A 24826-nucleotide genomic window follows, 5' to 3' on the forward strand; every position below is an offset into this window, starting at 1 on the left:
TCTGTTTATAAAAATACAGAGCGGAGAACCTTTCCTAACCTGGTACCCTCCAGATGTTGAGGGACTGTGACTCCCACCTTCCCTGATTGTTGGCCAAGCTGGCGAGGGCTGATGGGAGTTGTAGTCCAAAACATGTGGAAGGCACCAGGTCATGCAAAGCTGTTGTACGACAATGAAGAGAAAGAAGAGGTGATCTTAAGGTAAGATGAAAATAAGATCTTGAAGGCATTTGATTGTCAGCATAACCAAGACAGATCCTGAAGCTGAGGTTCCAATACTTTGGCCACCTCATGAGAAGAGAAGACTCCCTGGAAAAGACCCTGGTGTTGGGAAAGATGGAGGGCACAAGGAGAAGGGGACGGCAGAGGACGAGATGGTTGGACAGTGTTCTCGAAGCTACAAACATGAGTCTGACCAAACTGCGGGAGGCAGTGGAAGACAGGAGTGCCTGGCGTTCTCTGGTCCATGCGGTCACGAAGAGTCGGACACGACTAAACGACCAAACAACAACAACATAACCAAGATGCAAGGAAGGAAGGACTAAAATAAAGGTCTTGGTGAAAAGGATAGATAGAATGGGCCAGAGATTCCTCCTATAAAAGATCTGCCCTCACTAGCTTGGAAGATGAGATAATCTCCTGCTCCCTGATTCTAACTTGGACCACCACCAGATCTTGGGGAAATTAATGTCAGCAACTCAGACGTACTTTATCGCCCTTTACTGCATCCTGCCACCTGCCCCCCCATGCTGAAATTAGGCCCTTGGGGCTATTAAACAATTTATAATTAAGGCTTGTCGGTGGCTCATTCCATTTTTGTCCATATACCTCCCTCCATGCTATTATTATCGATGCCTGGCATATTAATTCAGTTGAAGTTGAAGAGCAGTGGGTGGGGAATAGTAGTTGTTTCCTTTCATAGAATACAGCAGTGCCCGTTTTAAATTCTTCTTGGAAAGCTAACAATAACCAATTCCAGTTTTTCTGGAAGAGCGGAAGGCACTATCATTTGGGCCACCTGAATGCTCCATCTAGCTTCCATTGCCTATCTTAAGAAATTGGCCAGAATTGGATATTGTACAGGAAATGCGCCATAAAAAGATGTTGATTAATCTCCCCCACGTTGCTCACTTTCCGCTTTTCTTGCACTCAGAGGATTAAGCACCTCTGAAAACACAGCTGCATCTCTCAGGGTGTTCTGCTACATGCTGATGAGTAGTAAGTAAAAGAGCATAAGAAGGAACATACTTCCGGGACAGAGAATGTGCTTTGAAATGGCTCCACATTCAATTCCTGGCATTTCCTGTTAAAAGGAGGGAAAATGCCTCTCAGCCTGCCTATAGGGATTCTGCCCCATATCCAACATACGCAGCACTATTTCCGTTCCACTGCAGTTCAGGTTCCTCAAAACCAACATCAATCAGCTTGCTGTTCAGATTTAATAACATAATTGATTACAATATTGTTATGATTCCACACTGTTCATTCCAATGGGTGGGGTGGGGGAATCCTATCAATAGTATATTGTTTGCATACTGAAAAAAATAACAAAAGCAAATTACAGACTGGGGGGAGGGGAATGACGATTGTGAATACTAGTTGCATGTTTTTATTTTTGTGCCTGATTTCCAGTGCTGCTTGCAGACAGGCACACAAACTGATGCCGTTTCCAGTACCATATCTTGTTTCATCTGAATTCTCCAACACCCCTGCTAATCTGAGTAGGCAGTACTGGGTTAGATCAAATAGTTGCTTCCTATTCCTAATATATATATAAGCATTTCCTCTGGTCTCAGTAAAGCTCTTAATTTCTGCATGATGTCTGAGCTTCCACATGACATAAAATAATGATAATAATAATAAAACTAATTTATTATTTGTACCCCACCCATCTGGCTGGGTTTACCCAGCCACTCTGGGCTGCTTCTAACAAAGATTAAAAATACATCAAAATGTCACACATTAAAAACTTCTCTGAACAGTAACAGCCACTTACAGAAATATTGTGGAATATCATGCAAGATTAGTGCTCATTTTTGTGTTATTTGGAAATGGGTTTTTCTCTGGAAGCAAATAACATGGAAATGAGCAGTAGAGTCAATCCTTGGCATCTCCAGTTAAAAATATGTGGGACACGATGTCTGAGACGCTGGAGACATGCTATGCTAGGAGGTCCAACTAGGCAATGCTGTGAAAGATCTCCCTCGGCTTGAGAACCTACCAACAGGACTAGGCAATGCTGTGCAATGTACAGCAGGGTTGGGAAACCTACAAACAGGACTAGGCAATGCTGTGCAATGTACAGCAGGGTTGGGAAACCTTGATTGCTTTTGTTAGGCTAGAATGTGTGGTCTTCTTGCCTGCTTGGATGGAGAGAAGTTCAGTGCAGATGCCTCTCCCTTTTCCTGTGGCTGGAACGAAACCTATTGTACGAATGCCACCCACAAGTTGAAAACAGTTCCTCATCCCTCGACAGAGTGAGGGACTAAGCCCAGAGAGACCGGAGTTCAAATCCCTGCTCAGTCATGAATTTCACTGGGTGACCTTGGGCCAGTCATGATCTCTCAGCCTTACCTACCCCGCAGAGTTGTTGTGAGAAGAATACGTAGAAGGGCGAGGAAGAAGCTTTTGAAGGAAAACGGAAATAGTATATATATATATATATATATATATATATATGCAGGTTTTGGTGTCTTCGGGTGTCTTCCCGTGTAAGAGTCGGGGTGTCTGTGCGACGTTTCGACGAGGTCTCACTCGTCATCTTCAGGCTGGTGCTTTTGGCTTCTTGTTACTGGAACAGAGCAGAGTCTGGTGTTTGAGTTCCTATAAATACTGTTGAGGGGTGTGGTGTATAGCCTCCAACGTTCTGGGCAGAGAGGAAGTTCCTAGATTAGTGTGCCTTTTCTTCTTTTGTTCCTTAATTACTTGAGGGATATCTTGGGTGATTTCATGAGGGATATTCTGAATACCACTGGGTGGGTCATTAAGTGTAGATTAGTTGCTAAAGCTTTTGTGTCTTGACCTCTTGAGCTTGTGAAGAGTTTTTCTGAGAAGATGGCTGTGCTGCATTTAGTTGTGCTCTGGCTTGGCTTCGTGTATAGGGGCGAGCTGTGGTTTTGTGCCTTGTGCACAAAAAAATCTACGAAAGCAAATATATATATATATATATATATATATATATAGTTAAAGGGGCCCCTGACCATTAGGTCCAGTCATGGCCGACTCTGGGGTTGTGGTGCTCATCTCGCTTTATCGGCCGAGGGAGCCGGCGTACAGCTTCCGGGTCATGTGGCCAGCATGACTAAGCCGCTTCTGGCGAACCAGAACAGCGCATAGAAATGCCGTTTACCTTCCCGCCGGAGCGGTACCTATTTATCTACTTGCACTTTGACATGCTTTCAAACTGCTAGGTTGGCAGGAGCTGAGACCGAGCAACAGGAGCTCACCCCGTCACGGGGATTCGAACCGCCAACCTTCTGATCACCAAGCCCTAGGCTCTGTGGTTTAACCCACAGCGCCACCCACGTCCCATTTTATAAATATAAAAATACAGTGGTACCTCGGGTTAAGAACTTAATTCGTTCCAGAGGTCTGTTCTTAACCTGAAACTGTTCTTAACCTGAAGCACCACTTTAGCTAATGGGGCCTCCCACTGCTGCCGCGCCGCCAGAGCACGATTTCTGTTCTCATCCTGAAGCAAAGTTCTTAACCCGAGGTACTATTTCTGGGTTAGCAGAGTGTGTAACCTGAAGCGTATGTAACCTGAAGCATATGTAACCCGAGGTACCACTGTATTATAAATATAACAACTGGGCTATAAGAATAAATAATCTTAGGTAGAAGGTAGAAGGCTACTTCCTGTGGAAAGCTCGGATAACGTCCGAATAAGCGCATAGACAAAACTACTGCATCGTGCCAGTGTGGCACAAGCTCCCTAAGCTTTGCTTTTTTAACTTCAGAAGTGAGCTATAGTGGGGCAGAACATCTTGGTGCCGACTGAGTCCTCAACAGACGCCTGGGGACACTTTCGCGTCTGGCTGGTGTTCTTCCGTGCATTCAACTCGGGGTTTACTCCAATATTTGCTCCTTCCATCTTCCTCGCACCTTTTCGCCGCTGTCGGGGTCGCGAGCAGCAAGGCTCCAGGCCCGCCCCAGCCGTCCCGGATACGCGTCGGGATGGGCCAGCGACCACCTCGCGGAGCTGCTTCTTCGGAAGATGCGCAATGACGCGCGGGGCGCACCAGCCACGCAAGGGACCGCTCCCTCGGTCCGCCCGCCCCCTCGCGGTTTTACATCGCTTTCCAGAAACGGATGAATCACCCCCTCCGAGCCCTCCCTCGTCTGGGAAGCACGCCCGTAGGCTTTGGGCCAGGAGGCGGCGGCGGAGAAGCCGGGATCGTTTATAAAGGGGCCACTGTGGCCAACGTTTCCATCGGTCGTAGACCAGCCAAACGCGCGCAGCGACTTGCAGCGATGGATCTGACTTCTGGAAACTCGCGGGCCTTTCTGTTGGTCGTCTGCTTGGTGGTACTTCTGGAGCAGGTCTGGCCCCAGTTGACAACGGGAGGTAATCGGGGACTTTTTTGGAGCGGGTGCATGTTATCAGCTGTTTTCTTCTTGCGAGTTGTTTTTGCTCTTCCCAGGGATGACGACCGATGTTCTCTTTCCAAAATCCTCGCTTCGCCCCATATGCTGCACCTGCCTCCGTCTGCCCAAACCCTTTTTATTTTATTTTTTGCCTTTCCTTGCCTAGCCGGTAGCCAAAATATTATGAGTGCTGGTGTTTTTATTCTTTCTTGGCAAAGTTTTTCTTTCAAAACTTTATTGTAGAATGTTTACAAAAGAGAGAGAACAATTATAGCAACAGGTGAAAATTAAAAGACCAAAGAAGGAAACTTTAGAATAGAAACGTAGAAAGAGGGGTTAAAATAACAAAAGTCCAAGTAAAGACTATCAGTGCTGTCAAGTAATAGTGATGGCGTCATTGAGTGTTTGTGGGTGTGTTTGGCGCTTACTAAAGCACTTGTGCCTGTAATGCAGGGATTATATTCCCTTTAAATATGATAAATTAAAGAAGGATCTTGCGTCGTCCGGAAATGCGAGATATGTTGATTAAGCAATTCCCCCCAAATGTCAGGATTCAGAAATACAAGCCAGATCTGCAGCAAAATGCCATTTTCCAAGCAATTTAGTACTGTGACCACAGAAAGCTGCCTTATTCTGAATCAGAGCATTGGTCCATTTAGCTCAGTATCTTTGCTCTTTGGGTTTAAGGGTTCAAAAGAGGATTGGGCAAATTCATGAAAGATTAGACTATCAACAACTACTAGCCACAATGGCTATGTTTCTACCTCTGCTGTTGAAGACTGTTTTTTTTAATATAAAAAATTATCCGTTTCACAAGTTTTAGATACCGTGTCATTGTAATAAAACCTCAAAGCAGTTTACGAAAAGAATAAAATAATGCGGCCATCAGAAAAAGTATTTAAAACATCCAAAAATAATAATTAAAATGAATGCTAAGCCAAAAATCAAATTAGAAAACATGCCAACATTCTACATGTCTGGAGAATACGCCTTCTCTGCAGTGGCTCCCCATCTGTGGAATGTTCTCTCCAGGGAAGTTCGCCTGGCGCCTTCATTATACAGTTTAGGCGCCAGGCAAAAATGTTCCTTTTAAACCAGGCCTTTGGTTGATCTGTTTGGCATCCTATACCCTTTTAAAATGTGGCTCTTTTCGGGGGGTGCTTGGGTTGCTGTTTTCATTCTGTTTTTATATATGTTGTGATATTTTTATGTAAACTGCCCTGAGACCTCCGGGTATAGGGCAGTATATAAACTCAATTAATAATAATAATAATTTATTTAATACAATTTATACACAACTTGAGGGACGCGGGTGGCGCTGTGGGTTAAAGCCTCAGCGCCTAGGGCTTGCCGATCGAAAGGTCGGCGGTTCGAATCCCCGCGGCGGGGTGCGCTCCCGCTGCTCGGTCCCAGCGCCTGCCAACCTAGCAGTTCAAAAGCACGTCAAAGTGCAAGTAGATAAATAGGTACCGCTTACCAGCGGGAAGGTAAACGGCGTTCCGTGTGCTGCGCTGGCTCGCCAGATGCAGCTTTGTCACGCTGGCCACGTGACCCGGAAGTGTCCCCGGACAGCGCTGCCCCCCGGCCAATAGAGTGAGATGGGCGCACAAACCCCAGAGTCTGTCAAGACTGGCCCGCTCGGGCAGGGGTACCTTTACCTTTACCTTTATACACAACTTGATAGTTAAAAACAACAACCCTCAAAGCAGTTTACAAAGTAGGCTTGCCTAAAGAAAAATGTTTTTAGCATGTGCGGGAAAGTGCCTGCCTGGTGTCCCTAGGCAGGGAATTCCAAAGTGTGAGTGCTGCCACACTAAAATATTTCTTACAAATGTGGAATGAGTATTATGTGACACCAGTCACAGATCGAAGTAGTTTAGCGGGCATATGGAGGGGGGGCGGGTAATGGGATCTTGCAAGTAAACTGCCCCAATCTGTTAAGGCCTTTACATACTAAGAGTAACATCTTGATCCTTGCCCGGTAGCAGATTGGCAACCAGTACAGCTCTCTGAGAACATGTATTATAAGATGACAGGGTATAAACTCCTGTCAGCAATCCTGCCACAGCATTCTCAACCCAGATTGATGTCACCTAGAATAATTTCAGCTGCCCCACCACAGTCCTCTCCACTGCCCTCCACAAGAAGGGGGTATGCCTCTGAAACAGGGACGCGGGTGGCGCTGTGGTCTAAACCACTGAGCCTCTTCCGATCGGAAGATACGCAGTTCGAATCCCTGCAACGGAGTCAGCTCCTGTTCCTCTGTCCCAGCTCCTGCCAACCTAGCAGTTTGAAAGCACACCAGTGCAAGTAGATAAACAGGTACCACTGTGGCGGGAAGGTAAACAGTGTTTCCATGCGCTCTGGTCTCCGTCACGGTGTTATGTTGCACCAGAAGCGTCTTAGTCATGCTGGCCACACGACCCGGAAAGTTGTCTGTGGACAAACGCCAGCTCCCTCAGCCTGAAAGCGAGATGAGCACTGCAACCCCATAGTCACCTTTGACTGGACTTAACCGCCCAGGGGTCCTTTACCTTTTTTATGCCTCTGAAGGCCACTCATGGGAATCACAGGTGGGGAGAGTGCTCTTGAACTCAGGTCCTGCTTTCAGGCTATGGTACTTATAGGCATCCGGCTGAACACTGTGAGAACAGGATGCTAGACTACTTGGGCTTTGGGCCTGTTGCAGGAGAGGTCTACTTACATTTCACTGGGACAAATTTTCAACACATGAATTTCTTACTTGCCTCCCTACTCTCTTCTTGTTTCTGGGATTTGTACCTAAAGCATTTCTCTTTCCCCCACCCCCTTCCGTTTTCATGCAGACAACAGAAAGATCTGTCTCCAGCCACCACTTAAAGGACCCTGCCGGGCTTTGTTTGTCAGGTGGTACTACGACAGAGCCACCCAAACCTGCCAGGAGTTTCGTTTTGGGGGCTGCATGGGAAACAACAACAACTTTTTGAGTTTTGAAGAGTGTTCAGAGACTTGCGGGAGAATCAAGAGTAAGTTGTAGCTCTTTCAAATCCTGGAGTGAATTGCGGAATCGGTTTGATAAAAGCAAAGGTTTGGCTTAGATTGTTGTTTTCAACCAGTTGGTTTCTCTTTCGTTTTTAGAGGTGCCTAAAATATGCCGACTGAAATCTGACGAAGGAATCTGTAGAGGTTTAATGCGAAAATATTATTTCAGCCTTGAGACGATGAGCTGTGAAAAATTTTATTATGGAGGCTGTTTAGGAAACCAGAACCGATTTGACGATAAAGACTCCTGCATGAACTTCTGCCTGCCAAAAAGAAGTAATTATTATTATTAATTAATAGCTTGTTTGGGTGGGGGAGGGTGAAATGTTCTGTTGTGTCTCATGGGACTGGTGCTCGCTAACCATTTCTGATGAATTAATTTTGAATTATTAAAAGTTTGTATTGAATTGCATCAATTATTTATGGCATTGTTCGTTTTTGCTTTACCAACGCACTATTGTGGTGTGTGTGTCTTTTCCCTAATTGATTGCACGGATGGAAATGTTTGCTCATTTTTAATGCTTTGTAGTTATGAGCCGCTTTGAGCTTGTTTTTGCTGGGAAAGCAGTGTACACATATTAAATCAAAGATCAGAAACTCGGCCCACTTTCTGATTGGGAACTGTTGGTTTGTATGCCTAACACCACTGCAGTCTACACTTCAAAAAACAAAAATAAGTAGTGTTAAGTAACTCTGTCTCTCTCTTTCTTTTTCTAAAGATACCCCCTCCTTTTGCTCTAACCCCAAAGACGTGGGAATTTGTTCGAGTTCAGTTCCTCGCTTTTATTACAACATAGACACAGGAGATTGTGAAGAATTCACCTATACAGGTTGTGGAGGAAATATTAACAACTTCCTCACTCGGAAATCATGTCTCAAGGCCTGCAAGAAAGGTAGGAAGCTCTCTCTTTGCTGAGATCGAGAGTTACAGGGACGTTTGCAGTCTTATAGCCAGATTGTGAAGGTTCACAAATAAGCCGTGTTCTAGTAATTCTAGAGGGATTAAAGAGAACAACATTAAGCAGCACAAACAGCTGATGCTCTCCAAGAGCAAACATGGAGGCTTTTTGTTATATTGGGGTGAGAAAACTGTATCCGTCCAAGTACATATCTCTCATCATTCCTGACCATGTGACGTGGTGGCTGAGGCTGATGGGAGTCCAAGAACAACTGGAGAGGCACAGGTTTCCCCCTCCTGCATTAAACCACCTTCCATAGGTGCATAATGCAGTAGCCACAGGTGGATTGTGGTCCTCCCGTATTTTCAGCTCACTCCCTTGGCCAAAGGTTGTGAGGATGTAGAAGGAGATGAGAGGGACCAGAAGGGGGCAATAGTTGCCGGATGACGGCTAGGCATGGACTGTGCCCTCCAGTCATTTGTGCTGTTCTGAAGGAGTGCAAAGCTGGGATGCGTCCCGGGTTGTGGCAAAAGCAGCTTGTGAGAAAGCATCCTCTGCCAAGGAATTTCAGACAAGGAGCTCTTCCCTTTCCCTGGCAGACTGTCTTCTACCCATCACGGTCAAGGGCACGTTTGCTTTTGTGAGGAGGTAGTACCTGCAGGCATTAAGGGTGAGCACAGGCCCTGCTTGTCACAAGGAGGGTTGTGCTGGCTTTGGTCCTGCTGAGACGGGGACTCCCTTTTGTCCCTGCTTTAATGCCCAAAACACGCATTGTGGAAACTGCAATTACTTGGTGGTTGGGAATTAGCAGACCTAGAATGTTGCATCCCTTTTTCTTCTGTCTTTATTTACCACATGTGAATAAAGTGATTTAAGTTACTTCCGATTATATTTTGATTTCTATTTTCTTAGTAGGGAGAAAGAAACCACCTGCTACGGGATCAAAATACGTTGTCTCATAAGGATGAGGAGTCTACAGCCAACATTCAAATCCAACGAACGCCACATACATTCTTAAATCTGGAGAGGTTTCCAGACTAGATGCACTGATTCCACACACTAGAAACTTTTAACTTATGGGTGGGTTTAGGTTTTGTTCAGTTTTATGTGGCTATGTAACAATTTTACTATATGAACAGTTTTGAACGGCAAGGTTACTTTGACCTAGTTACAGCTCACTTAGGGATTGGGCCCCATGCACATGCCAGTGTGCCCTGTTGAAGGATAAAATCCTGGGCTGCTGACCCTCATTCAGATACTTGGACGCACAATAGGCGGCTCAACACTCCCTGCTGAACATTGATTCTTCTCTACTGGCTGCTGAATACGATAGACCCTTTCTGGTGGTTTCATTATATGGAACACTAAATTAAGACCTTCTCCTGAACTTTATCTTCATCTTCATAAGGAGGGGTGGCAGATGCGCGGTAGAGGGCTTGCCTTGCATGCAGAATGTCTGAGGTTTGGTTCTTGGAATCTCCAGTTAAAACAGGTGATCTCCCATCACCTGCATGACAGCAGCATGATCAGTCGGGATGTGTTTGGCGCAGTTGAAACACATGGGCAGAACCAATCCAGTGCTTCTGCCAGTGCATTTGCAGCACACCACTCTCAGTGCTGCCTTGCTCAAGTTAAGCCAGTGATGCCAGTGGCAGGAGATCAGGCAAATCTCACTGACCACTAGATAGCATTAGATAGTGGGCAATGGGGAGGGCTTTGGTCTGAAACCCTGGAGAGCCTCATCCACTCATTGTAGACAATTCTGAGCTGGCTGAACAAATAGAGATTCCTGTGTTTATATGTGAATAAGTCTGGCAGAGAGGATATAGCTGATTACAGACGTTGCAGGATAACTGCAGATGCAGATCTTTAGATCTTATGGAGTTTCCCCCAAGTTTTATAAAATGTTACTATAAATATAAATGCATACGTTTTAAACTTTCCCCTTTGTGTAGTTTATGAAAATGGTTCTGCTGTATTGGAAGAGCTGAACTGTTGTTGAATAGCTGAAGCAAGAACCATGGCCCATAGTTGTTTTTTTAAAAAAAACAGATCTTTGTCAGATATTTCTTGCATTGTTCCTTTAACTGAAGATTAACCAAACTCGTTTTTCTCTTGAATAAATTGGTATTGCTGATATCAATTCCTTAGCTGTGAACTTTTCAAGAACATCCGTAGGGGGCAGCCTTGCCAAAAACTACCAAGTGAATTGGAAGGGAGGAGAATGTAGACAAGTCAAAACCCAATCGGACATTCTAAAATTTTATCCTGGGTTCAAAGCCCTTGTTTGAGGATAGGAAATATGAACGTGGACTAGTGGTTAAGAGTGCTAGACTAGGACTTGGGAGACTAGGGTTCAGTTCACCACTCAGCCATTTCTGGGTGGTTTTTGTACACACACAGTCTCTCAGCCTAACCTACCACACAGGATTGTTATGAAGGTATAGAAGGGAGAAGTGTATTTGCCACCTTGGAGAATAGTTGGGATATAGATACAGTGATAATATACATAATTGTAATGCTGCTGATTAAAAAGCTGGCGCTGGGAGGAGACCAGCAATGAACTTGATAGTGGGGTTTGCTTGTTTTTTAAGGTGAATTATAAGCTACGTAAGGTTTCAGGAGTGTGGTGAACTGATGGCTGCATCTCCCATTGTCAACTGGTCCAGTTCTAAAGCTACAGGATTAATTTTCATCATGAGATTATTCCTGCTGGACAGTTAAGAGTGGAGAATGCTAGTCAGATATTGAGATTATGTCCCTCCTCTTTAAAGTCATCCTCCTGATCTCTTGCACAGAACACATTTTGAGGTGCCTTTATTAATGTCCATTCGGCATGTTTTTTGTTCTGAAGCTGAAGAAGAGTCATCTGCCTTCACTTGATGCTGTCTGCCCTAAGGATATTTGCACCTGTGTCAAACCTTACTTTGCCTATATGAGAACTGGTAAAATTACATCCTAACTTGCTATGTGCAAATGTGACTGACCTTCACTGTAAATTTGTAAAAATAAAGAAAAATAAAATAAGTTGTCATAAGTGTTTGTTTCTCCTAATTTGTTACACATCATTTTATGTAGATCAAGTTTCCCCCTAGCGAACGTATTTTGCAGTCCATGTATGTACACACTGCATGCACATGCTACAGTTTCATTCCACTTTATCCAGTTAAGATCTAGACTCTGCCTCTGCTCCCAAGCATATCCGTCCCATTCATTTCAAGGAAGAGGACAGATGTCCACATGCAGAATTGCCTCTTCGACAGTTGAAGGGGTCATGGAGATCCATGCTCAAATCCCTGTTCAGTGACTCCTTGTGGTCTGACGGCTATCACCTTGCTGAAGGTAAGTAGAGCAGAATCTGGTCAGCACCTGGATGGGTGACTTTTCGAGAACTGCAGTCACATCCTTTACAGTTTCATGATTGAAGACATGTACATATTGAGATATATATGAAGCAGCCTTAAATAGGTATCATACCAGAACAATCTAGTCTGAAGATGCAACTGATAAAGCCTCTGATCTTTAGGATGCAACGCATGTACTATGCCCCAAACCCCATGTATTAAAAATGTACAAAAATAAAATACAAGTAAAATTAAGCATTGCATCTTGTTTCCCTTCAGCAGACCAGCATCCTTTCAGATTTCAGAGAATCAAAGGATTGTATGCTATGTTAGGCGCACTCAGTGTAGATCCATGGAAATAAATGGACGTGACTTAGGACTTCTTTTTAATGGGTCTGCTTTGGAACCTTGAAGGTCAACTGGGCCAGCCCTGCTTAACAACAACAACAACACAACAACAATAATTTATTATTTATACCCACCCATCTGGCTGGGTTTCCCCAGCCACTCTGGGTGGCTTTCAAGAGTGGAATATTAAAAACATGATAAAACATCAGACATTAGAAACATCAAGCTCTACATCCTAGCAATAAACTGCAACACCCACCCAACATTTTCCAATCGACATTGAAATGCGCCTCTAGTCAATATAACCAAAATACCAGTTAACAGGAGCTTTGAAGTATTGAAACAAACCAACATTCCCCCAGCTTAATAACCGAGAGTTTACTGTGCAGAGCTGAGTGTGACTTACCCTGCAATAGCCAGGTCAAACTCCTGCAAATTGGACTGGGCCTTGCAATTGGGCACTTTGATAAGAACAGGACTAAAATATACAAATACTTCTCCCGATTACCCCCTCCAACGCATAAACCACCACCCTCCAAAATGTCCCCAGCAGTTGGTTTAATGGGCAATTTATGTTCTTCAAAGGAAGTCAAGTAATAAGGGTCACTTTGCGTTCTAGACAAAGCCATAAACCCCGGAAGCACCAAGAGCCGCGTGGCCACATTATGCGCATTGGGGATTATTTAAAACTCAAAGGCTCGGCGAGTTGTTGATGGTTTCGGGGACTTTTTGCTCGAGGGCAGCTCATGCCCTGCGCCGTCGAAGTGGGCAGCCCAGACGCGCCAGGCCTCCGCGGCAACCCCGCTCGCCGTCCCCTCGCCTCCGATGCCGCTCGCGGATGCCCAGGGACTCTGATCCCGGGGGTGCCTTTTGCAACGCGCCCGCGAGACGCGCGCCCAGCCCCTGAGCCGCGACGAGGCGGCCGTGGGAAGACGCGCAGTTCTTCCTTAAAGAGGCCCCGGCGGCTCCGCGAGCCCAACGTCTCCGTCGTTCGTAGACCAGCCCGGCCCTCGCAGCCAGTCGCCCGCGGCGGGCGATGGGCCAGGCCGCGGGGAACTCGCGCGCCTTTCTGCGAGCCGCCGCCTTCGTGGTGCTCCTGGGCCGCGTCCGGCTCCAGATCCCGACGGCAGGTAACGTGGGGCGCGGGTCTGTTTTGGAGGTGGGGAGCTTACTTGGCTGCGCTCTTGCAAGACGTGTAAAACGGATTTCTTCTCACCTTCTCGGTGATCGCGACTCCAGATCCTATTATTATTTGTTGTTTTTCTTAATTCCTACGCCGCCCTTCCCTCGCAGATCACAGGGCGGTTTGCAATATATATATTTATAATATATATTTACATTTTTTAAAAACCAGAAAAATACGATACGATAATCTTTATTGTCATTATCCCATACAGAACAACGAAATTGAAAACACTACATAAGACATTAAAAAATCAACAAGCCTGCTATCCCAGCTATCCCAACCTGGTTAGCTCCCTAAAAACTCTGATAACCCATTTTAAAAGACAATATACTCCCAGAGAGACTCCTTACACTGCGTTAAAACCCAAATCGCATTTGTGTAGAAACTATTTCTCAGGCAGCTAGTATCCCTGTACCTTCTTCCAGAAGGCAGAAGCTGAAAGAGATCATTTCCGGGGTGCGCACTATCCTGCACTATCTCTGCAGCTTTCTTATGGCACCTGGAATTATAGATTTTTCTCTATCAACAAAGGAGAACCATAAACTCCGCCCACAGTTTAGAAGCGGACACGGAGCAATGGATCCAAACTACAAGAAAGAAGATTCCACCTAAACATTAGGAAGAACTTCCTGACAGTAAGAGCTGTTCGACAGTGGAATTTGCTGCCAAGGAGTGTGGTGGAGTCTCCTACTTTGGAGGTCTTTAAGCAGAGGCTTGACAACCATATGTCAGGAGTGCTCTGATGGTGTTTCCTGCTTGGCAGGGGGTTGGACTCGATGGCCCTTGTGGTCTCTTCCAACTCTATGATTTTATTCTATTCTATTCTACATAGATGGCTTCATTAGTCACAGGTCTGCGAGAAGAGGAATGTTTTTGCCCAGTTCATCCCCACATTGCCTCGTGTGATGTACCTGCCCCCCCCCATCCAACTTGCTGGCGACAAAGCGTTTTTATTATGAGAAATAATATGAGCAAAGAAGTTGTTGAGTATTTGGCTTACTAAAGCACTTGTGCCTTTGTTTAAATCCTCCAGGGCTGGGGGGTGATGGGGGGCTCAAAGATTGCACTCGGCACTGAACATCAGTAATAAATGGAATGATAACATGCACATTAAACACACACACAGTTCAGATGAATTTTTGCTGTTGTTTAGTCGTTTAATAGACCCTCTTAAAAGCTAATGATTGACTGAAAATAATGGAGCTTGAAGGAATCTTTTGGAGCAGGGTGAAATGGACTGCAGAAGTCTTAAGCGGATCACGACACAGTCCTGTTTGCTTGGCAGCGTGGCAATTCTCTCGCTTTGGGGGCAACTGTTATTTATACCTAGCCCATCTGGCTGGGTTTCCCCAGCCACTCCGGGCAGCTCCCAAAACACAATAAAACATCAAACATTAAAAGCTTCCCTAGACAGGGCTGCCTTCAGATGTCTTCTAAAAGTAAGCTGGCTGTTTATTTCCTTCACATCTGAAGGGAGGGCGTTCCACAAGGCGCCACTACCGAGAAGGCCCTCTGTAACCTCACTTCTCGCAGGGAGGGAACCACCAGAAGGCCCTCGGAGCTGGACCTCAGTGTCTGGGCTGAACGATGGGGGTGGAGACGCTTCTTCAGGTATGCAGGGTCAAGGCCATTTAGGGATTTAAAGGTCAGCACCAACACTTTGAATTGTGATTGGAAACATACTGTTCAATGGATGTTGGATGATTCAACAGAAGGAAGTACTTCTTACCACAGCGCATATTTAAACTTTGGCGTTTGCTCCCACAAGAAGCAGTGACGGACACCAACTTGAACAGCCTGAAAGAGAACAAAGTGTACAAAGGATTAGGCATTCAAATGTGACTTGCCGCAGAGGCCCTTTTCTGACTCCCCTTTTGGAGGTTGTATGCCTCTGAAGGCCAGCTGCTGGGAATTGCATGTGGGGAGGGTGCTTTTGAGTTCAGGCCATCTGATTGACCACAGATAACCGGATGCTGGATTGCCTGAGCCTTTGGCCTGATCTAGTCAGGCTCCCCCCCACCCCAACCCCTTACTTCATTTGGACTTAAAGCGTTTCATTTCTTCCATCCCCCTGGTTTTGTTTTCATGCAGACAACAGAGAGCTGTGCCTAGAGTCACCGGTGCCCGGAGTCTGCCCAGGTTCATTAGACAGGTGGTACTACAACCGAGCCTCCCAAGACTGCCAGAGGTTTACTCACCAGGGCTGCTTGGGGAACGAAAACAACTTTTTGAGCTTTGACGCTTGTATAGAAACTTGCGGGAAAATCAAGAGTAAGTCATTGTTCTCAAATTTCAAATCCTGAAGTGAATTGGGGGAGATTTTTAAGAGCAATGGTTTCCTTTAGGCATTTTTAAAAAAACATCTAAACAGTTGCGGTTTAATTTTCAGAAGTGCCTGTAATGTGCCGAGTGAAACCTCCACAAGGGACCTGGAGCCCCCTCAAGCCGAAATATTTCTTCAACCTTGAGACAACGAAATGCGAGGAATTTTTCCCTAAAAAACGTTCACGACACCCTAACATGTTTTCCAGTAAAATATCCTGCACTGATGTCTGCAAGTTGGGGAGAAGTAATTATTTTTTCATACAAGCCATAGGCCTATTTAGCTTGATAGGTGGGGGAGGGATGAAATGTTCTCATGTATTTCCTAAACTTACTCTCCAAGGGAACAGGAGCTCTACAACAGCGGTTCTTGGTGAACCTGGTGATATTGTATCTAATCTAAATAAAACTGTAAACTTTGCCAATTTTTTAAAAATCTGGGCATTATTGGTTATGAATTCTAAACATCACTATATTCTGCTCTTCAAACACACTCTTAATTAACTCCTTTCTTTTTTTTTTTTTTTGAAGAGGCTCCCTCCTTTTGCTCTAGTCCCAAGGATGTGGGACTCTGTTCAGCTTCAGTACGTCGCTTTTACTACAATATAGCGAGCAGAACTTGTGTGGCATTCAACTATACAGGATGCGGCGGGAATAATAACAACTTTCTTACAAAGAAAGACTGCATGAACGCCTGCAAGCATGGTAGGCTTCTCTCCTCTTGCTGTGATAGAGATTTACAGGGACTTGAGCTGTGTTTTAGCCAGATTGTGAAGGTTCACAAATAAGCCCTGTACTAGTAAGTCTGGGATGATTTTTTAAAAAAAGTTTTTAAGTAGCATGCAGAGCTAATGCTGTCTTGGTCCCGTGAAGTTCATATGGAGGCTTTTCGTTATATCGGGGTGAGGAAACTGTCCGTCTAAATGCTTCTGGACTACATCTCTTATCATCCCTGACCATCTGAGGCTGATGGGAGTTGGGAGTCTAATAAGAAAATGGAAGGACAGATGTTTCCCACCTCTGCATTAAACCACCTTCTGTGGGTGCAGAGTGCAGCAGCCACAGGTAGACACTAGTAGCCATTCAGTTTGCTCCTTTTCCCCAAGTGGTTTGGTTGTGGGACTGTCGAAGGAAATGAGAGGGACCAGAAGTGGGCAGTAGTTGCCGGAAGAGGGCAAGGCATGGGAAATGGCTGTAAACTGTGCTGTTTTGAAGGGACTGCAGTGCAAAGGTGGGAATTGCCCAGACGCAGCAATAAAAGCGGCTTGTGAGAAACCCAGCCATAGCTTCTTTCTGGACCAGCTGCCCAGCATAAAGCTGGGGCCTCTGGAGAGGCTCCTGCTTCCTCCCAACCAATCAAACAAAAGCAAAGGGCCATAGCCTGTTGGTAAACCACCTGTCTTGTACGCAGGGGGCTTCAGGTTCAATACCTGGCGTCTCCAGGTAGGGCTGGGAGAGACCTCGGCTTGAAACCCAAGTCAGTGAAAATGGTGGAAATGCTGGGCTAGACGGACCAGCACCCTCACTCAGCATTCAGGCAGTTTCCTGAAATCCCGGAGGAAGCAGTGAGTGGTGTGAGCAGATCCGTTTCCACAGGGGTTGGAGGAAGAAGAGAGGGGATGAGGGGGAGCCTGCCTAAGCATAAGGAACTCAGTCCTAATGAACTGGAAGGTAGTTAAATCCTGGCCTGCTTACTAAGCATGATGACCTGCAAATAAAACATTTTCCATTTACAGTGGTACCTCGGTGTCAGGGGATGATTAGCTGCTTGTGCTTAAAATTGTGCCCCCTCAGAGTTTGTGCGGCTCCACAAACCTCTGTGTGTGACAGAGCTCCTCAGACATGTCTGCTCTAGTCACTAGTAGTGTCTGACAGTGGCTGCCTGCGGAAACGTTTCCAGCAAAGAAGCTCCTTAACGGAAACGCGTCTCCTGGACTCACGACGTGGCAGCTTCCGGCGAAGAATGGGTCTCCCTACAGTTGCTTCTGACACCTCCCCGCTATTTTCGCTGGACGTGTCTCTCACCCCTTTCTCTCCCCTGCTGTTTCCTGCCTGGGCTGCTGCGTCTCTCTCAGCATTACTGAGATCCTCCTCCAGAGACCCCTCGCTCCCCCTGCTGGTCCCTGCTTTGGCTGCTGACTCTCTCCCAGTCTCTGGGAGCCCTACCAACTCCCTTTCCTCTGATGTCAGTTCCCTGACATCCACCTCCCCTCCAGGGCCCCCTTCCCCCCCGCCCCTACTCTCTCCTCTGGGCGGTGAGGAGCTGAAACCCCGAAAAGAATCCTCTTCATCTTCAGACGTCTTGAACATTTCCCTCCACCGGTTTTCGTTCCGGCTCGCTGAATCCTCCTCCGCCTCGGAATCAGAGAACCCCTCCAACTCTTCTTCTTCGTCGGTGGTGGCGAAGTATTCCCTCCGGAACCTCGCCACTGGCTGAGGTTTACGAGGGAATCTCTGATGAAAAGTTTCTATCAAAACCTCGTCATCTACATCCTCTGCCATGACCCAGGTGTTTTCCGACTCCGGCTCCCCTTCCCACATTACCAAATACTCTACTTGATCTCCCTTCCACCTGGAATCGAGAATCTCCGCTACATGGTAGCTGTGTTCTTTTTCCTCCATAGCTGGTCCCCTATTGACCCTCCCTTCTCTGTCCCCTTTATACGGTGACAGCAACGACCTGTGGAACACTGGGTGCAGCTTCATGTGGTTCGGTAACCGGAGTCTGAAAGCCACTGGGTTGACCTGCTGCGTGACTTCAAATGGGCCCAGCCTTTTGGGTCTTAACTTCTTACAACCCCCTTTGAATGGTAACCCTTGGGTGGACAGCCACACCTGGTCCCCCACCCTAATGCTTTCCCCTTCCCTTCTGGTTTTGTCTGCCTGCCTCTTATATTCCTCCTTCGCCCTGTTTAAATTAAGTTGGAGCTGGCGATGGATCGCTTCCATTTCTTCAACGAACTGTTCTGCAGCTGGAACGCTCCAGTTCTCCCCTTCCCCCCCTGGGAAGGCTCGGGGATGACACCCGTGATTAGCCAAAAAGGGGCTCATCCCCGTGGACACGTTCTCTGCATTGTTGTAGGCAAATTCTGCCAACGCCAGCTTCTCCACCCAATCATTCTCTCTGTCATTCACATAACACCTCAAATATTGCTGGAGGACACCATTAGCTCTTTCCGCCTGCCCGTTGGTTTCTGGATGACGGGCAGTTGAGAAATTCACCTCTACATGCAATAAGCTCATGAGCTTCCTCCAGAACCTGGAAGTAAATTGTTTCCCTCGGTCAGAAACCACCCTCAAGGGGGCGCCATGCAGCCTAAACACATTTTCCACAAACAATTTAGCGGTTTCTTCCGCTGTGACCGCATGTGAGCAGGCTATAAAGTGGGCCATCTTGGTTAACAGGTCTACCACAACCATGATGGCTGTTTTCCCTCTGGACCTTGGCAGATCAGTCATGAAATCTATTGCCACTGCCTCCCATGGCCTTTCCGGCGTGGGTAGTGGTTCTAATAAACCTGCCGGTGCCCGCCTCTCCCCCTTGGCTCGTTGGCATTGGTCACACCCTCTCACATACTCCCGCACATCTTCCCTGACCTTGGGCCACCAGAATTCCCTGGTAACCAGCCACATGGTTTTGTGTTGCCCAAAATGCCCTGCTGTGGGGCTATCGTGCAGTTGCTTGAGTACCTTTTCCCTCAATTCCCCTTCAGGTATATATAACGCTCCCTTGTAGTACAACGCCCCGTTTCTCTCCTCAAAACCCCCGGGTTTGTCTCCCTCCCTCCTGAGACCCCTGAGTTTGTCCTGGGCGTATTCATCCTGCACCGTTCCCTCTACCAGTTCCCTTTGCCCCACCAATGCCGCCCCACACACCCAGCGGTCCTCGGGAATGACATGGGTCTCTTCGGGTGCACCCTCCCCCTCCAAATATTCAGGTTTGCGTGAGAGAGCGTCCGCCCTAACGTTCTCTGGGCCTGGCACGTAACAAATCTCAAAGTTAAATTTGGAGAACTCCTGGGCCCATCTCAACTGCCGTTGGTTGAGCACTCGCGCAGTTCTCCAATACTCTAGATTCTTATGGTCCGTGCACACTTGCACCTTATGTTGTGCACCAATTAGCAGGTGCCTCCATCTCCGCAAAGCCTCATGAATCGCAAGAAGTTCCCGGTCGTACACCGTGTAGTTCCTCTCGGATTTGTTCAGCTTTCGCGAAAAGAAGGCACACGGTCGCCACTCTGACTCCTCCTTCCCCGGCTGCAGAAGAAGCACCGCCCCTATGGCTCTGTCAGAAGCGTCTGTTTCGACCCTCAGCTTTTTTTGTAAATCCACATGCAGAAGTTGTTCATCAGAGGCGAAGGCCCTTTTCAGTTCCTCAAACGCTCGCTCCGCCTCCCCCGTCCAAACAAACTTCTTTTTACTGCTGAGACAGTCCGTGATGGGCGCCGTCAGGTGGGCGAAGTTTCGGATGAACTTACGATAAAAGTTTCCAAACCCTAGGAACCTCTGCACATCCTTCTTGGTTTTGGGTGTTTTCCATTCCAGCACTGCTTGAACCTTGCCGGGGTCCATGGCCAACCCCTTGTCTGACAAGCGGTACCCCAGGAATTCCACCTCCTTGGTATGAAACTGACACTTCTCCAGTTTCACCCACAGCCTGTTGGCTTGCAGCCTGCTCAACACTTCTCTGACGTCTCTCACATGTTGCTCCTCATTCTCTGAATACACCAACACGTCATCTAAGAAGGCCACGCAATTCTTGTAGAGCAAAGGCCCCAGTACGTGGTTCATGAAGGCTTGAAAACACGCGGAGCCTGTTTGTAATCCAAAAGGCATAACGAGGTATTCAAATGCCCCCAAAGGGGTGAACATGGTGGTCTTCCATTCATCCCCTTTCCTTATACGTATCAGGTTGTACGCCCCCCTTAGGTCCAGCTTTGTAAAAATCTTTCCTTTCCGCACCCTGGTCAAAATATCATCAATCCTGGGCATAGGAAAAGCCGCCGGCTCTGTCACTGCATTTAACTGCCGGAAATCACATACAAGTCTCGGCTTGTCCGTGTGCTTTTTATCCACAAAAAACACTGGGCTACCCCCCGCTGCCTTGGACTCTCTGATGAAGCCTCTCTTCAGGTTCTTGTCAATGAACTCTCGCAACTGCTGCATTTCCCTGTCTGACATGGCATACAACTTGCCTACAGGAAGCTGTGCTCCAGGGAGTAAATTGATCTGGCAATCAAAGGGCCTATGCGGGGGTAGTTGGTCAGCTTCCTTCTCGCTGAACACGTCGCTGAGATCAGCATACTGTGGTGGCACCTTCCCCTTCTCCATTACTTCAGTCCCTGCCAGGGTGGCTTGGGCCCCTGCTGACCCCTTTTCCCCCCTGCAGTGTTCTAAGCAATGTGCTGAACCGAAGGAAACCACTCTTTGATGCCAGCCCACCAGCGGATCATGTAGGGCTAGCCAGCTCATTCCCAAAATAATGGGAGCGCCTCCCAAGGTGGCCACATTAAACGCTATCAGTTCTGTGTGCCTTGCCACCCTCATTATCATTGGGACGGTCTGCAAGCTGACTCCTCCTCCCAACAGTTCCCTGCCATCGATCGTGGTCACCTGCAGGGGGTTGCTTAAAGGGATAGTCTGTATCTGGTGTTCAGCAGCAAACTCCTTGCTCATAAAATTGCAGGAGCTGCCTGAGTCCAACAGCGCCTTTATTTTTAGGGGGTGTCCATTTTGCAGCTCTAGCGACACTTCAATCACTAGAGCAGGTCGAGGAGCTTCTGGCACGGGCACTTTCACTGCTCTTTGGCCTGGCTGCAGTGCCCTGACGGTGGCAACCAGGCGTTGGCTTTTACATGCTCCGTTTCTCCCTGCTCTCCCCCCTCAACAGCTCCCACCATCCCTTGCCATTCCTTCCTCTGGGGGCAGACTCTGGCAAAGTGGCCTGGCTGTTGGCAGAGATAGCATTTCCGGGCTCCTTTTCCCTCCTTCTTAGCCCCCTCACTGGGCTTTGAAACTGCGCGCGGGCGGGCTGTTCCGATTTCCATCGGCTCTGCCGGTGGGAAAGCTGGCTCAGGAATGTCTGGAATGCGGAACTCCTTCCAACGTTCCCCTCTCCCTTCCCGCCTCTCCAAGGCTTTTGCCTCCTGGCGCGCTCCAATGGTCAGCGCAGATTTGGTCAGCTGATCCATAGACACCGCCCTGGGGCTCCGGGACAGCTCGTCTTTCACAGCCGAAGAAAGACCTTCTTCAAATAGCATCTGAATGGGTGCCGCCGATAAATCCCACCCCAATCTGTGAATCAGCATGGTAAATTCAGTCCAGTACTCACGGACAGATCTGCTTCCCTGCTTGCAAGCCATTAGCTGTCTGCGCACCACCCCTTCCTCAATATCGCTGGAAAACATGATATCCATTGCACGAAAGAACTTCATAGTGTCCTTTAGGATATCATTGTGCGTTGCCATCAGGGGTCGAACCCAGTCTCGCGCCCCCTTCTCAAGATGCCCAATTACGAAAGCAACTCGCGATTCCTCATCAGGGAACTCATCAAACTGCACATTAAGGGCATATTGCATCTCTGTCCTAAAGGCATGGTAATCCTTGGGGTCCCCCCCAAACTTCTGCACCAATCCTGGTACCTTTCTGGGGAACTGAGTGGTTCTCCCCTTTTTGTCTGCATCCTGAGCCCTTCTCTCCTCGAGCCTCGCCGTCTGCAGCGCAAGTTGGACCTCCAGAGCTTGATACCTTTCTTCCAAGCTTGGACCAGCTCCAACCCCTGCCTCTCCGGTTCCGGCTGGGTTGCTCATGATGCTTTCTCCTGCACAGGCAGCGTACAGAGACTGTCAGACTGCTGTCAGGGGATGATTAGCTGCTTGTGCTTAAAATTGTGCCCCCTCAGAGTTTGTGCGGCTCCACAAACCTCTGTGTGTGACAGAGCTCCTCAGACATGTCTGCTCTAGTCACTAGTAGTGTCTGACAGTGGCTGCCTGCGGAAACGTTTCCAGCAAAGAAGCTCCTTAACGGAAACGCGTCTCCTGGACTCACGACGTGGCAGCTTCCGGCGAAGAATGGGTCTCCCTACAGTTGCTTCTGACACCTCCCCGCTATTTTCGCTGGACGTGTCTCTCACCCCTTTCTCTCCCCTGCTGTTTCCTGCCTGGGCTGCTGCGTCTCTCTCAGCATTACTGAGATCCTCCTCCAGAGACCCCTCGCTCCCCCTGCTGGTCCCTGCTTTGGCTGCTGACTCTCTCCCAGTCTCTGGGAGCCCTACCAACTCCCTTTCCTCTGATGTCAGTTCCCTGACACTCGGGTTACAGACACTTCAGGTTACAGACTCTGCTAACCCAGAAATAGTATCTTGGGTTAAGAACTTTGCTTCAGGATGAGAACAGAAATCGTGCTCCGGCGGTGCGGCGGCAGCAGGAGGCCCCATTAGCTAAAGTGGTGCTTCAGGTTAAGAACAGTTTCAGCTTAAGAATGGACCTCGGGAACGAATTAAGTACTTAACCTGAGGTACCACTGTATTTCCATAAGGGCAGGCATACTGAAACGTTCAGTATATTATGCACATGTGTGCATTATTTCCTTAAAACATGAAATCCTTGCTTGGAGAGGGGGATAAAATTAGGGGGCACAACACAGTGTGAGGCATGCTGGACACGGTTCCACACAGCCGGTGTTTTGCAATGTCTTTTTTTTTAGGTGACCACATCCAAAAAGTTTGAAGTGTGCTTACAAAGCATCCTCCACTGCCCCTGCCTCCTTTTCCCCCCTGCCCAAGGCCCAGGAATTTTAAGCAAGGGCCACTCCCCTTTCCCTGGCAGTCTGTTTCCCATCTGCACACACTCCCATGTGTTACGATCTCATGTGTTAAGGCCAGGTAAGCGTCCACTGCTGCCTTCTGATCCTCCCCAAGGAGAGTTCAAGGGCCTTATGGGAAGGTGGCACTTGCAGAGCTTAAGGTGAGCACAGGTCCTGCTTTCTGTGAACTGGGCTGTTCTTGACTCAGTCCTGCTCGTGGGCATTCGAGAGGAGCGCTCACTTTCGCCCCTGCTTGAATGCCCACAACACGCATATTAGAAACTGCAATTATCTAGTGCCTTGGGTTTTGCAGACCTGGAATGTTGCATGCTTTTTTCCCTTCTCTCTTTTTCTTCTGCTAGTACAAGTGAATGAAGTGATTACGTTACCTCCGATTGTGATTCAGTTTCTATTCTTTTCTTAGTTGGAAGAATGTAAGCCACGGTTGCAATATTGGGAAATACCATCTCATAAGGAGGAGAAGTCTACAAATCAAACAAATGCCACATACGTTCTTGGACCTGAAGGTCTCTAGACCAGAAGCGTTATTTTAACATTGAAAACTTTAATTTGTGGGCGGGTTTTGTTTTTGTTTATATGTAGCAATCTTAACAGCTCTTCTATATGATTAGTTCTGGAAATGTAGTAAGTCATCATCACTGTTATCTGATCAGCCTTATGGGCTGGCCTCCATATTCAAAGCACGGTGATCTGCTGAGGGAGATAACCCTGGTTTGTTGACCTTCATTCAGAGATTCTTGATGCGCAGGAGCAGGCTCAACACTCACTACTGAACAAGGATCTTTCTCTGTCACCTGCTGCATTTTATTTGCTTTATTTGTTTTTCTTAAAGAAGACTACAAATAAATTGGTATTGTTGCTATCCATTCTTCCACTATGAACTTTTCAATAATTTTATTAATTTTATGAAGGGATTTGCCAGGAACTCCCAAGTGAATTGAAAGGGAATACTTGCATGATTATTATTATTTATTAAATTTGTATACCACACTTTTTCCAAAGATTACAGGACGGTTCACAACATAAAAATACAAAATAAGAACACTGCCTCCTGGGCTTCTTCGGGAGGAAGGGTGGGAAATGTTGTTTGTGGGAATGTAAAGGAAGGTAGGAGAGAATATATTCTTTTGATATTATCCCCCCTCACTCACGCTAGTTTGCTAGTGAGCAAACAGCAGAGCACATTCCCTTGCAGCTTATAGCGAAGCAGTTGATGACTTGTTAGAGTCTTTTAATTAAGCAATCCAGTCTGGCTTGTCCAGTCTGGATTGTTCCTGGTAAATGTCCTCTTTATTT

At 47.2% G+C, this 24826-nt stretch overlaps 1 protein-coding gene across 1 annotated transcript; it reads left to right on the forward strand.

Annotated features, from left to right (window-relative positions):
- The first annotated feature begins 3976 nt into the window (after positions 1 to 3976).
- TFPI2 (tissue factor pathway inhibitor 2) lies at positions 3977 to 24394 on the forward strand. The gene is made up of 10 exons (XM_082194071.1): positions 3977 to 4566; positions 7412 to 7591; positions 7704 to 7883; positions 8327 to 8500; positions 11811 to 11848; positions 13196 to 13328; positions 15476 to 15655; positions 15774 to 15953; positions 16238 to 16411; positions 23934 to 24394. The coding sequence occupies exons 1-10, from the start codon at positions 4311 to 4313 to the stop codon at positions 23945 to 23947; spliced, it is 1509 nt and encodes a 502-aa protein (XP_082050197.1). The 5' UTR covers positions 3977 to 4310; the 3' UTR covers positions 23948 to 24394.
- The last annotated feature ends 432 nt before the right edge of the window (positions 24395 to 24826 follow it).

This window comes from Podarcis vaucheri (assembly GCF_965113315.1).
Source record: "Podarcis vaucheri genome assembly, chromosome: 12".
Lineage (NCBI taxonomy): Eukaryota > Metazoa > Chordata > Lepidosauria > Squamata > Lacertidae > Podarcis > Podarcis vaucheri.